Source organism: Ruditapes philippinarum, unplaced genomic scaffold, assembly GCF_026571515.1.
Source record: "Ruditapes philippinarum isolate M1 unplaced genomic scaffold, ASM2657151v2 ctg2880_1_1_1_1, whole genome shotgun sequence".
Lineage (NCBI taxonomy): Eukaryota > Metazoa > Mollusca > Bivalvia > Venerida > Veneridae > Ruditapes > Ruditapes philippinarum.
In genome coordinates this window covers 81,662-95,961 of record NW_026858783.1, presented here as the reverse complement: position 1 = coordinate 95,961, position 14,300 = coordinate 81,662, and the positions used below count along the sequence as shown (strand labels likewise).

The window sequence follows — 14,300 nt, the reverse complement described above, 5'->3', positions numbered from 1 at the left end:
ACATAATAAATTGTCTCTTCAATATTACTTTAAACTGATATCTGGTGAGTACTAACACTTTTTATGTAATGCTAACAAGAATTAAAGTGAAAAATGCAAAGGGCAATAACTCCAAAAGTATGCAAAGAGTTATGGTTCTTAAACACAGCACATTACTCAAAAAGATCTATATCTGTGAAGTTTCAAATTAATATCTCCAGTACTTTTTAAGCTTAATGATCAAGACAAAAATTAAGCATAGAGAAGTAAAAAATGCAATAAACCCCAAATCATGCAAATAAAAAGTTATGGTTCCTTGGCATTGTAACTTCTCATAAATGAGATTTAGTTATATGTGGAGTTTAAAATTATTGGTCTCTAACATCTTTTGTGCTATGCTTTCAGAGGCTTTAAATCTATTTGTAAAAATTAATGTGTGAAAAAGTAAATAAGTCATTAATGTCTGATAAATTTCTTACAATCAGGATAAGTAAATACTAGCTAGTAAATACTGCATCCTCTAAGATTTAACAACACAGCATACATCTCAGATCTGATAAAAACTACTGCCCTCTTATCTAGTAATCTATGAATGGGGGTAATAGTTTACTCATGCTGACCAGAATGTTCCATTTGATTATTTTGGGAGAGGCAACATTATACATGTTTTTATGTAGAATTTGTCTTAAAATAGCATGCTAAATTATCTTTCAAAAGCTTATTTCTACTCAATCTATTTAGGTATTAGATATAGTTATACATTCAAATGAATGTAAAAAATAAAATGATGGGTGCTATGGTTTTTGGAAAATCCCTCACAAATTTAAAATTATAATGGACTGTCCATGCAGTTACACCGTTGTAAAGTTTGAATTCAAAGGAATTGAGGTCAGTTAAAGCTTGCAAACACAAAGGAAATTATTGATATTGTAGCAATTCTGGAGATATTTTGTTTAAAATGTAAGGGTGCATATTTTTGATTTCTCAAAGAAAACATTTAAAGTCTTATTAGTGTGGTCTGGGATATATGTCCCAGGTGTGTTAAATAGAAATGAGAAGTTTTAACTTAAGTGTGAATATGTAGACAAGAAGATAAACAGCAGAATCACTCCCAGTCAAAGTTTCAGGTAAACAACTTTTACATACAATAATTATTGTTATTTATGCAGAAACTGTTTAGTTTTTTGACAGTAAAAATATGAAGTGGTATTGTATAAAATTGTGTTTTATATTTGTTTTGTTTGTAACTCGACTAAAAAGAAAGCTGCATGTACAATGTACATATAAAGAATGTAGGAATATAAAGAATGTAGGAAGATCTTCATCATTTCTTAAATAAAATATGTTAGAAATTTTAAGTTTGAGAAAAAAATTATAGAAATTAATCAGTAAGTACAATATCATTATGTACAATATTACATCAATCAAACTATAGATAACCTGAGGTACCTATTACTACAACTTTCATGCTATAAACAATTTTCCTTGTGTGTCACATGTGGAGCAGATTAACAGTAACTGATTTATTAGTAAGTTTCATTCCTTCATTGTTGTAATTCAGATTTCATGGTGCAGTAGATAATTATATAACCATAACTAGACAGTCTAGAGTAACATGCTATTAGGAGAATGACAGTTCATAACAGAAACAGCATTAAATAAGAATTATTATTTTGCAGACACAAAGCAATGAGGAGCAGCCTGGAGCAACACATTTGATCTTCAGTGGCTTTACAAAGGTATCTTGTTAATTCAAAGTTATTTTAGAATTAATAGGAAAGAAGTGTCACAGTACCCAATAAGACACTTTTCAGTTCTTGATAAATATAGCTATTAGTCACTATTTACAAACCTACTTTAATTCAAACTCTTTATGACACTTTAATTTGCATTTACATTTTGTTTTACAAATTTTAGAGTTTTTGTACATTTTAGCTTGAAAACTTTATCAAATATTTATCCTGATGAAGGTTCGTTAAGAACTGAAACTGGAAAATTATTAATTACTCAACCTGCACTGGTGTTGATGTGTTGTATTTCTTTATTTCTTTCTTATTTTAAAATTTTAGAGTTGTATACATATACCAAGGTCTTATAAAAGTGTTTCATTTTCTGTCTTTACATATTAGATATTGATAAAATCATTTTCTGTTTTTACTTATTTGATATTGTTAATCATATTTTAGGACCAAGTGATGGCAGAACTGAAGCCATATGCCTCAAAAGAGAAAGGTACAGCAAAGCTCTTCAGAATGCTATTCAATATAGAAGAGATTAAAGGCCGCTCATTGTTTGGTATGAGGAAAGGGAACAGAGAGTCTGACGCCAGACCTTCTTGTGCAGACAAGGCAAAACTTAAGTTCTTGGAAGGTAACTAATGAACTGAATGAAAATATCATTTTTGATTCTGCGTATATTTTCTGCCTTGGAGTAAATAAGAAAAGTCTGATTCTTCCACGTCTGCAGTGCTGTTTTTTAAAGTGTTTTAATCATATCTATGCACTCAAATTGAATATAGAAATATCCAATAGTCATATAAAAATGTAAGCTTATGTTTTTAATTATTGTATTAATCATTCATAATTTTTTTTGTTTTAGATTGTGCGCTCAAAAAGTTGCCGACAACCTAAAGGACTGAACTCAAACCGTCCAGGAATAGCAAGATAAACTGAAGAAAATAAATGGACTAATGTTTTGCTATTTTTTGAGACAATATATAATTTCATATGGAAACATTAAAAAGGATTATTTTTAAAATTTGTTTGTTTCCAATTTAGGGTACAGGGTGACTTTCAAGCAGTTTCCAGCTATTGCCACCCACAAGGTGGAAAATTTCTGAAAGGGTGAAAATAGGTGGCATTTAGTGGAAACTGAATTTGCCACTATCTGGTGGCAAAATGGTGGAAAAGTGTCTAAATACTCCACCAATTTTCCACCCTTATGGTGGCAAAAGGTGGAAATAAGTGGCATTTGGTGGAAAATAAGTTTGCCACTCAATGGTGGCATAATGGTGGAAATTTGTCTAAATACTCCACCAATTTTCCACCATTATGGTGGCAATAAGTGGAAACAAGTGGCATCTAGTGGAAAATGAGTTTGCCACCCTAAGGTGGCATAATGGTGGCATTATGGTGAAAGTTTGTCTAAATACTCCACCAATTTTCCACTCATTGGTGGCATTTAGTGTAAAAAAGGTGGAATTAACTGGAAAATTATATAACATCAGTCCTGCTCAAATTTTTCACCATTTTCATGATTTGGGTGGCGTTTTGGTGGCATTATTGGTGGAAAATTGTCTAAATACTCCACCATTGAAAAGGGTGGCATTTTAGTGGCAAATCTAGGGACGGGTTGTTTCCTGATCCAGTTCAGTGTTTACATGTTAAAAGTTAAATGAGCCGCGTCACGACAAAACCAACATAGTGGTATGGCGACCAGCATGGATCCAGACCAGCCTGCATATCCCCGCAGTCTGATCAGGATCCATGCTGTTCACTTACAAACTGTATATCAAGTAGAGACACTGTTAGCGAACAGATGCGCAGGCTGGTCTGGATCAATGCTGGTCGCAAACCTATTATGTTGGTTTTATCGTGACCCGGCTCAAATATATCTTAATCTTATATGAGGTCCATATTATAACCCACTTTGATAAACATATATAGCTTTTTTTTATTTTTATTCTGTATATTATCTAAAATCACTTTAAAGATTTATCAATCCGTAATCATTACTTAACATAATACCCCTTTAAGATACCCGAGATGAGCCTGTGTCGCCCTTTGCTAACTTAAAAGTATATAACCTATCCATATATAACCATATAATTCTTTGAAGATTTTTCTCAGCTAGGTATGCTGTAGTCCCAAGTCACTTGTTTAACTTCCCTCAAGTAAGTTATAACCTCAAAACTGATAAAATTTTAACTATAATATACCTAAATATCACCTAATATTTTTGTATTTATTTAACTTTACAAAAACCCATTTTGCATACTTATATCTTTTGGGACCTGTACAATTTCAATTGATTGTAATTTTAATTTTCCTACAATATCAATTTTATGCTTCATAGGTAGGTCAGTTCATTAAAAAGAGCTTAATACAAGATCCCTATGAAAAGTAATGTAATTGATAACTCAATCCAAATAAACTTTATTAATTAAAAGCTTTAATTAGATGACTTAAAAAAGAAGATTTCAATATTATTGTCCATGAAAAATATAAATGTTATAGTAAATTCCATGTGGACCCCAACTATTAAAGAAAGCAGTGCCACATAAAATGTTGATACACCGGGTAATTTTACCTTAAACTTAACCTCTTAGGAAATGATACAGAATTTTTTATATAACATAAATCTTTTATATTAATATACAAACATATTTAATTGACTAAAATAAGGTAGTCCTAACAAATTTCATTTCAAAATATGAGAATTATGGCAAATCTCCTAAGATGCCTAAATATCCAAGATAATGCACTAAATCACTACAAAATATGAAAATTTTACCTAATTATAAGAGCCTTGGAATTTAAACAAAGCTATAAGAGGAACATTAATCTATCATATTAATTAACAAACGTATCTAATTGACTAAAGTAAGGAAGTTCCACCAAATTTCATTACAAAATATAAGAGTTATTGCAAATTTCCTGAGATACTTTACTGTCTTAAAGCCTCGGTCTCACTTACTCCCGGCAGAGCCCAGGACCATCCGGGTAAGTTACCGGGATGATCCGGGACGATCCGGGATGAAATTATTGTTGCGGTCACACTTACCACAGCAGCACTACGGTAGTTCCCTACTAACCACCCAGGATGCGCTCCGGATCATCCGGGCAGAGCCCAGGTGAAGCTACAGTTCATGCCTGTGCTTCCCCGGTCATTCCCGGATGACGCCGGAAGAGCCCCGGTTGACACAGGCAGAGCCCCGGTCGATCCAGGCAGAGCCCAGGACGATCCAGGAAGAGCCCCGGTAGAACCCTGGTGGATTGAAAACGCCCGAAAATGATAACTTTGATAAATAATTTTTATTTAATTTAATATCTATTGTTCCAGAATAGTAATTCATGATGATTTTCTGAAAAATCCTTATGCAATACTGGATAGAAGGGAAATGGGAAGGCTTTTAATACAAACAAGTTCAATCATCACAAATTGTCCTTATTTTCTTGAAATGATCCGGGCTTTGCCGGGGCTCTGCCAGGATCAACTGTAGCTCTACCTTTATCCTCCGGGGCTCTGCCTGTAGTTACCTGGGCTCTGCCGGCATATACCGGGGCTCTACAGTAGCTCTACCGGCTATATCATACCCCGGATCATCCCCGGTTTGTGCCGGCAGAGCTACGGTGCTTTCCCGGTATCACCACGGTCGTTCCCGGCAGAGCTAAGGATGATGCCGGCAAAGCTATACCTTCCCGGATCATCCCGGACCACCCCGGTGATATTAAATATTTTATTCCATCCGGGGTCGAATGCCGGATGTTCCCGGATCATCCAGGACGTTGCCGACAGAGTTACGGATGTACCCCGGTTTTTCCCGGTCGTTCCTGGATCACCCTGGACGTCTACCGGGGCTCTGCCGGGATGTAAGTGAGACTGTAGCTTAAGATAGAACACTTAAATTCACTACAAAATGGGGATTTTTACCTTATTATAACAGCCTAGGACATGAAACAGAATTATAAGTGCAACATAAATCTATTATATTAATTAACAAGCATATCTAATTGATTAAAGTAAGAATATCTCAATAAATTACATTGAATATTAAAAAAATTATGGCTTATTTCCTATTATGTATAACTATACAAGCTTACACACTAATTCATTAAAAATGGGAGTAATATTACCTGATTATAACCTCATGGTAAATGAATCAAAGTTAGTTTAGCAACATAGTATTATTATATTAAGTAATACCTACATCAAATTGACTTATATAAGAAAATCCCAAAAAATTTCATTGAAAATTAAGAAATAATGGCTAACTTTCTATAATGCCTTATTAATAACTTTACCACACTAAATCATTGAAAATTTGGGTAAGTTTACCTAGTTATAACCTTCTGGTCAAGTAAAGCCAAATAATGCTATACTATCAAGTACAACTACATCTAATTGACTAAAATAAGAAAACCCCATTGAATTATATTGACAATGAAGAAAGATAGGGTATATTTTCTATGATGCCTATTTGTTCAAGCAAATACATTACAATTCTTTAAAAATGGGGGTAATTTTACCTTATTATACCTCCTAGGAAATGAAACTAAGTTAGTAAGGCAACATATTACTATAATATTGAGTAACAATTACATCTGTTTGATTGATATGGAAAAAAATCCTTCAAATTTCATTAAAAAATAAAAAAAGGTATGGCAAATGTCCTATAATGCAGACACTGAGGTGTTCAGATCCAATATCAGTAAGGAAGTGTTCCCTTCCCTGTCAGGGGACCATTACTGGCATGGTATATCCCAGGAATCACAAAAAGGATACTGCAGTGTTTTTTTCTTTATCTAACTACTACCCTAAAACGGTACTGTTCCCAATAGAAAATAGACATTAAAATTCCCAATTTCCAATGTTTAAATTCCCAAAATGGCTGTTCAAAATAACCACAAGGCCAAGTGATTTCTCTGAAATCATTTAAATTCAACATATTCATATGAATCACCACTCAAAAGTTCTCCCTGGACAGTGGAAGCTGTTAGCTATCTATATTCATGATGACTAATCTTATTTCTAGCTGAAAAATGCTTAAAAAAAATCCCAATTTCAGTCAAAATAATGCATTTTTTCCCAATCAGTCTGGTACCGGCACCATTCCCAAAGTAGAGGAAAAAAACACTGTACTGTAAAACTGATTTTTTCATTTCTACAGCTAAGAACTGTTCACTATTGAGGGAAGGAGTATGCAAGCGGACTGATAGCTTAGCCGGTAGTCAGCTTCGACACCGTATTCAAGGGGTCCCTGGCTCAAGTCCCAGTCAGGCTGCATATTTAAAGTGTGACTTTACACAATGTTTGTATAACGCTAATGACGTCATGTCAATTATATGCACAGATGTGCAATACCATATTTACGGAGTGGCAAAATTGGCACCAGTGTGTGATAAAGCATTTTATCACACACCCGTGCCGATTTTGCGACTCCGTAAATATGGTATTGCACGACCGTGCATATATTTTGACGTGACGTCATTAGCGTTATACAAACATAGTGTAAAGACGCGCTAAATGTTAGCGTTATACTACAAGCGCGTCAATGAAAAATGACTCTTATTTCACTTTAAACGGCCTTTATTTTGGGTATGTGATAAATAGAATATTAAATTCGTGTAAGTTCATTACTGAATTTATTGCACTCGTTGAATAAATTAATATTATGCTCGCCAGAAGCTCGCATAATATAATTTTATTCAACTCGTGCAATAAATTCAGTATTAAACTTACACTCATTCAATATCCTCTATATATTATCACACACCAGTGCCGATTTTGCGACTCCGTAAATATGGTATTGTACGGCCATGCATACATTTTGATGTGACGTCATTAGCGTTATACAAACATAGTGTAAAGACGTGCTAAATGTTAGCGTTAAACTATAGGCGCGTCATAGAAAAATGACTCTGATTTCACTTTAAACGGTCTTTATTTTTAGTATGTGTTAAATAGAATATTATATTAAATTTGTGTATGTTCATTACTGAATTTATTGCACTCATTGAATAAAGTAAATATTATGCTCACCAGAGGTCGCATAATATAATTTTATTCAACTTGTGCAATAAATTCAGCGTTGAACTTACACTCATTCAATATCCTCTTTTTAATATATATTAAGCGCACGTCAATAAATTTCAATTTTAAGTGATATGAAAAATATTTTCTGTTGCGCTGTCTTTGTATACTGGTCGGAGACCATCAACCGGACACTTTTGGAACATTTGCCAGTACAGAGTTCATAATTTTTAACCTAGAGACCAAAAAATTTGACACAGTTCAGCTAGGTTCTTCTCCTAACTAACAAACTAGTTTGTTTATTTCTGATTGTATTGACACTTACATCTGAGGCTCGACAAGGAGGGTATCAAAATTACCTAAATTGTCAACACTACAGTACCATGTGTCCGGACAGCTATGTTCATGATATGATTTAATTCAGATAAAAGCTTGGGTGTTTTGATTTTTGATTTGTAACATGATATACAGTATGTCAGCAACAAATGCTGAACTTTTGGATATTCTATTATTCACTCTGCGAATGATTATAGCTGGTATATGAGGTCAGGCATTGCTTTCTTTACCCCCGAATTTCAACGTCAACATTCTTGAAATATAAATTAAAATATTACCATTTACGGAGGTTGAAATACATTTATTTACTTAATTTTAAAAGAAACATGCACTTATTGTTGATAAAAAGTGACTGACAACCACCGAACAAAGAAAATACTAAATTAAGCATTTTCGGGGCCGTCAGGATTCAGTGGTTGTCCGGTTTTTGTGGTCCCCAACCAGTATCCAATAACTTTACATCACAACCGGTTTCCTTATTTTCCTCATTTTTTTCCTCTCGACTACTGTTTCAGACCTAAATTAAAATTGCGTTCTTAATATTTATATATACTCATATATTGTAATGCCCTAGAAATTTTACCTTTTTAGCTCACCTGTCACAAAGTGACAGGGTGAGCTTTTGTGATCGCTTTTCGTCCGGCGTCCGTCCGTCCGTCGTCCGTCCGTCCGTCCGTCCGTAAACTTTTACTTTAAATGACATCTCCTCATAAACCACTAAGCCAATTTCATCCAAACTTCACAGGAATGTTCCTTTGGTGGTCACCTTTAAAAATTGTTCAAAGAATTTAATTCCATGCAAAACTCTGGTTGCCATGGCAACCGAAAGAAAAAACTTTAAATATCTTCTTTTAAAAAACCATAAGAGCTAGAGCTTAGATATTTAGCATGAAACATCTTCTAGTGAGTGTCTACCAAGTTTGTTCAAATAAAAGCCCTGGGGTCAAAATTGGCCCCGCCCCGGGGGGTCATTGATTTTCCCTATATGCATATAGTAAAAACTTAAAAAAATCTTCTTTTAAAGAACCCAAAGAGCTAGAGCTAAGATATTTAGCATGAAACATGTTCTAATGGGTGTCTACCAAGTTTGTTCAAATAAAAGCCCTGGGGTGAAAATTGGCCCCGCCCCGGGGGTCATTGATTTTCCCTATATGCATATAGTAAAAACTTAAAAAATCTTCTTTTAAAGAACTCAAAGAGCTAGAGCTTAGATATTTGGCATGAAACATCTTCTAGTGAGTGTCTACCAAGTTTGTACAATAAAAGCCCTCGGGTCAAAATTGGCCCCGCCCCGGGGGGTCATTGATTTTCCCTATATGCATATAGTAAAAACTTAAAAAAATCTTCTTTTAAAGAACCCAAAGAGCTAGAGCTAAGATATTGAGCATCAAACATGTTCTAATGGGTGTCTACCAAGTTTGTTCAAATAAAAGTCCTGGGGTGAAAATTGGCCCCGCCCCGGGGGTCATTGATTTTCCCTATATGCATATAGTAAAAACTTAAAAATCTTCTTTTAAAGAACTCAAAGAGCTAGAGCTTAGATATTTGGCATGAAACATCTTCGAGTGTGTGTCTACCAAGTTTGTTCAAATAAAAGCCCTGGGGTGAAAATTGGCCCCGCCCCGGGGGGTCATTGATTTTCCCTATATGCATATAGTAAAAACTTAAAAAATCTTCTTTTAAAGAACTCAAAGAGCTATGGCTAAGATATTGAGCATCAAACATGTTCTAATAGGTGTCTACCAAGTTTGTTCAAATACAAGCCCAGGGGTCAAAATTGGCCCTGCCCCGGGGGTCATTGATTTTCTTTATATGTGTTTAGCAAAAACTTTAAATCTTCTTTGAAAAAACCCAAATAGCTAGAGTTTAGATATTAAGCATGAAACATCTTCTAGTAAGTGTCTACAAAGTTTGTTCAAATAAAAGCCCTGGGGTCAAAACTGGCCCTGCCCCAGGGGTGTCATTGTTTTTAACTATATGTGTATAGTAAAAACTTTGAAAAAATCTTCTTTTAAAAAGCCCAATGAGCTAGAGCTTAAATGTTTAGCATGAAACATCTTCTTATGGGTGTCTACCAAGTTTGTGCAAATAAAAGCTCTTGGGTTAAATTGGCTCTGCAACGTTGGGGGGGGGGGGGGGGTTGGGGGGCCTATATACAGGGTGAGCGACCTCAGGGCCATCATGGCCCTCTTGTTTTGTGATTTCACTGGATTTCAGCTGTTCAGTAGACTGTTTATTTCTACTTTCACTTTCGTTTTGAGAAGATTTTACTGGCGACAAGACAAGATAAATCATGCGGTGTCCTAATGAAACATACAGGACATCAACTTAAATCTACGTATTGTGCCAGCAATTTAATCATTCCTGATTCTGGAAGCTTTTCCCTTAATGTTATCCATTTCCCTTAATGTTATCCGTGGTAGAATCCTGTGTTTTTAACTGTTTTCGTGACTTCTGTCAAAATAGTTTATTCCTTTATTTTACACTCAAGATTATATAGTTCGATTGTTTATGATGCAGCCTCACTTAAAATATAGATATGCCTCATAAATCCATCTGAATTTGATTGTTAGCACTGTATATTTATAAAAATTTGCAATGCATAATTCAATGTCGGCCATGTTGGACTATTACGTAGAGATTACGTAGTGAATGCAAGGGATAGTTCTTTATTTGATTGCGCATAAAAAGGAACACGTTATCCTAACTATTTTACTTTCGATATTAGCGCACGATAGCTTATAAATATTTCTAAAAAATCATTTGTTGAGGCTGTGACAAAAATTAATTTCGGTGCTAGGTTGAGTGCATTTCAGTTCTTACATAAACTCGTTTAAAATACATTTCTAGCTAGATCTACCATACAGTACAGTACAGTATAGATCTAGATCTATATGATAATCAAAATTTATCGCTATAAACGATCTACATGTAGCTAAAGTTGTTAAAAACCTAAAATGATTACGATGTTTTAATAAATGTTTAGAAACGTTTTCATTTTGCGTGCGTTTTAGCGTGCGTATATCGTTTAGCGTATTTCGTTTAGCTTATATCGTTTAGCGTATATCGTTTTGCGTGCGTCTGCGTATTTCGTTTCGTTTTGCGTGCGTATAACGTGCGTTCGTATAGCGTGTAACGTGCGTTCGTATAGCGTGTAACGTGCGTTTTGCGTGTAAACTGACACGTTCACCCTACTGTAGGTTATTGGGCTAGATGTATAACTATTTAATATGTTATATAATTTGATTTATAAATAACTATTTACACATGCCACTATAATAAGTTATTATTATCGTTACTTACTATAATTAAAACAACCTGGCTTATGGAAGTTGATGATTTGCATTTACTTAAGTTCAACTTAAATGTGTGTGAATCATTAAATATATTATTATACTAAATTAATCATGTAATCTACACTGTAACACACTGTAATGTATTTCGATTTTCTCATTTATTTATTTTTTTTCCAGAAAATCAGCTCGAGTAAATCAACAGTGACAATGATGATTATGCTTCTACAAGAGTCCAATATGAAGACTTTACACCTGGTTCCTGGCTTTACAGATACATATCTAAAAGAAAATTGTTTAAAACAGTGCATCACCAATTCCTTCTAAAATCGTTTAGTTCCTGAATGAAACGAAAACAGACCAGCAATTTGTAACTTACTTTTGCATCGTAAATTGTACCTAAAATCTCTTCTAGAGGAATTTACATCTAAAAAGAAATTTCTTACAAAGACCGCTGTGAAATATTTAAGAGTTCCTTCAGAAAACTTGTTTGTGAATTACATAATTATATTCATTAGAAAACACAAATGAAACTTGTAAAAAACGCTTAGAATTAAAGTGGATTGGTCTAGAGTGGGCACAACTATTGATATGAACATATTAGATGTGTCTTTTGGATATTCTTATGAAATTTTACTGAAAACAAGAATGTTGATAGAGATCTAAAGAGATTAAGTATGAACACAATGAATATACATGGTGATTTATAATATTTTGTTCTAACACTTATTATATGCTATATATTAATACCGTATGTCATCTCTGATAATGTATCTAACACATACCAACAACTCCCATATACAATTATTTTGTTGATTGCATTTTCATACTAAATTCTTTGAATACAATTATTTTTGGCACTTATAGATCTTACGTTATAGACAAATTCACTTTAAAGATAATATCAATAATGATTAAAGCAGCATGCCTCCAGATTCATGCTTATTTTCATTAACATTTTGAAATGTATTTAAAACTATAATATTGTTAAGTGAAGAAAGGAAATATTCTATACATTGCAAATTTCGCTTAATTAACAACAACATAAATTACCGAAAAGAGGACTAGATATGCAAAAAATACGTTAGTAACGCAGTAGAAATATAGTAGTAAATACTGCAAAATTCGTCATTAATCGCACATAACATGAACATTATAACTTGTATCTTGAATATTTTTATTTTCTTAAAATCTTAGTACATTTTCTCAAGTTTGATTTTTCTTGAACCATTTTTGTTTATCTTGAGGCATGTAGCTTTAAAATTGTTTTCTTTTACTTATTTAGATATACATATGAAAGTATGTTCTGCAATGTTAGTGTGAATTAGTTTAGCATATTATTTACATGATGATTAGCTTTGAAGAAAGCAAATAATGTTTGAATTCTGTACAATAGTTTAAAGGGAGTTACAGGCAAACTTTTCATTTAGTATTCTGTATTTGCCCTCAAAATGAATACACTAGGCAGTCACAGGAACAAATATTTTCTCATTATAAAGCATCAAATGATGGTTTCCTAACCTGACCCACCTGGGAGAGCGTTCAGATTTCACATTAATTGTCATAATGAACTTTGGAAACGTTAAAGAACATGTCAATAAATGACTTAGACTTGTTTTAATCATACAATGTCCACAATATCTGTTATTATAACTTCCAGGGTTTATACAAGTCACAAAACTTGTTTTAAAACTACTCTGTGATTCTGTCTGCTTTTAAATTTTGTTATACTGGTATTGATATATTTAGGCTTTAAACCCGAAATATATAGAATTAAGTGCAGAAATTCATGCTGGGAATCATTTTGATATTTTTATACCCCCGCACAACAAAGTTGTAAGGGGGGTATACTGGAATCAGCTTGTCCGGCCGTCCGGCTGTCCGGCTGTCCGGCCGTCCGGCCGTCCGGCTGTCCGTCGGTTTTTTCTTGTCCGCCCAATAACTTAAGATTCCTTTGACCCTTAGTCTTCATATTTGGCATGGAGGTTAGTCATGATTAGTAGATGACCCCTATTGATTTTGAGGTCACTAGGTCAAAGGTCAAGGTCACAGGGGCCTTGACTTCAAAAACCTTGTCCGCCCAATAACTTAAGATTCCTTTGACCCACAGTCTTCATATTTGGCGTGGAGGTTACTCATGATTAGTAAATGACCCCTATTGATTTTGAGGTCACCAGGTCAAAGGTCAAGGTCACAGGGGCTTGACTTCGAAAAGCCTTGTTCGCGCAATAACTTAAGATTCCTTTGACCCACAGTCTTCATATTTGGCGTGGAGGTTACTCATGATAAGTAAATGACCCCCATTGAGTTTGAGGTCACCAGGTCAAAGGTCAAGGTCACAGGGGCTTGACTTCGAAAAGCTTGTCGCCTAATAACTTAAGATTCCTTTGACCCACAGTCTTCATATTTGGCATTGAGGTTAGTCATGATTAGTAGATGACCCCTATTGATTTTTAGGTCACCAGGTCAAAGGTCAAGGTCACAGGGGCCTTGACTTCAAAAAGCTTGTCCGCCCAATAACTTAAGATTTCTTTGACCCACAGTCTTCATATTTGGCATGGAGGTTAGTCATGATTAGTAGATGACCCCTATTGATTTTGAGGTCACCAGGTCAAAGGTCAAGGTCACAGGGGCCTTGACTTCAAAAAGCTTGTCCGCCCAATAACTTAAGATTCCTTTGACCCACAGTCTTCATATTTGGAATGGAGGTAAGTCATGATTAGTAGATGACCCCTATTGATTTTGAGGTCACCAGGTCAAAGGTCAAGGTCACAGGGACTTTGACTTCAAAAAGTTTGTCTGCCCAATAACTTTAGATTCCTTTGACCCACAATCTTCATATTTGGCATGGATGTTGATCATGACTATAAGGTGACCCCTATTGATTTTGAGGTCACTGGGTCAAAGGTCAAGGTCACAGGGACTTTGGACTTTGGTTGT

At 34.5% G+C, this 14,300-nt stretch overlaps 2 protein-coding genes across 3 annotated transcripts in view; both read left to right on the top strand.

The window, feature by feature from the left end:
* LOC132754269 (uncharacterized) overlaps positions 1-12,952 on the top strand; it is an 88,003-nt gene extending 75,051 nt beyond the window's left edge. The window contains exon 8 of the mRNA XM_060744885.1: positions 11,541-12,952. The gene's annotated coding sequence lies outside the window, so the exon portion shown is untranslated. The remainder of the gene's footprint in view (positions 1-11,540) is intronic.
* Positions 1,048-2,736, top strand: LOC132754268 (uncharacterized). 2 transcript variants are annotated; one of them, XR_009629055.1, is made up of 4 exons: positions 1,048-1,106; positions 1,659-1,718; positions 2,166-2,349; positions 2,578-2,736. XR_009629055.1 is itself a non-coding variant. In XM_060744884.1 (4 exons), the coding sequence occupies exons 1-4, from the start codon at positions 1,476-1,478 to the stop codon at positions 2,607-2,609; spliced, it is 309 nt and encodes a 102-aa protein (XP_060600867.1). In that variant the 5' UTR covers positions 1,315-1,475; the 3' UTR covers positions 2,610-2,736. The 2 variants fall into 2 exon arrangements, 1 of the variants encoding a protein (XP_060600867.1); XM_060744884.1 differs by lacking the exon at positions 1,048-1,106 and adding an exon at positions 1,315-1,508.
* Positions 12,953-14,300: the final 1,348 nt, after the last annotated feature.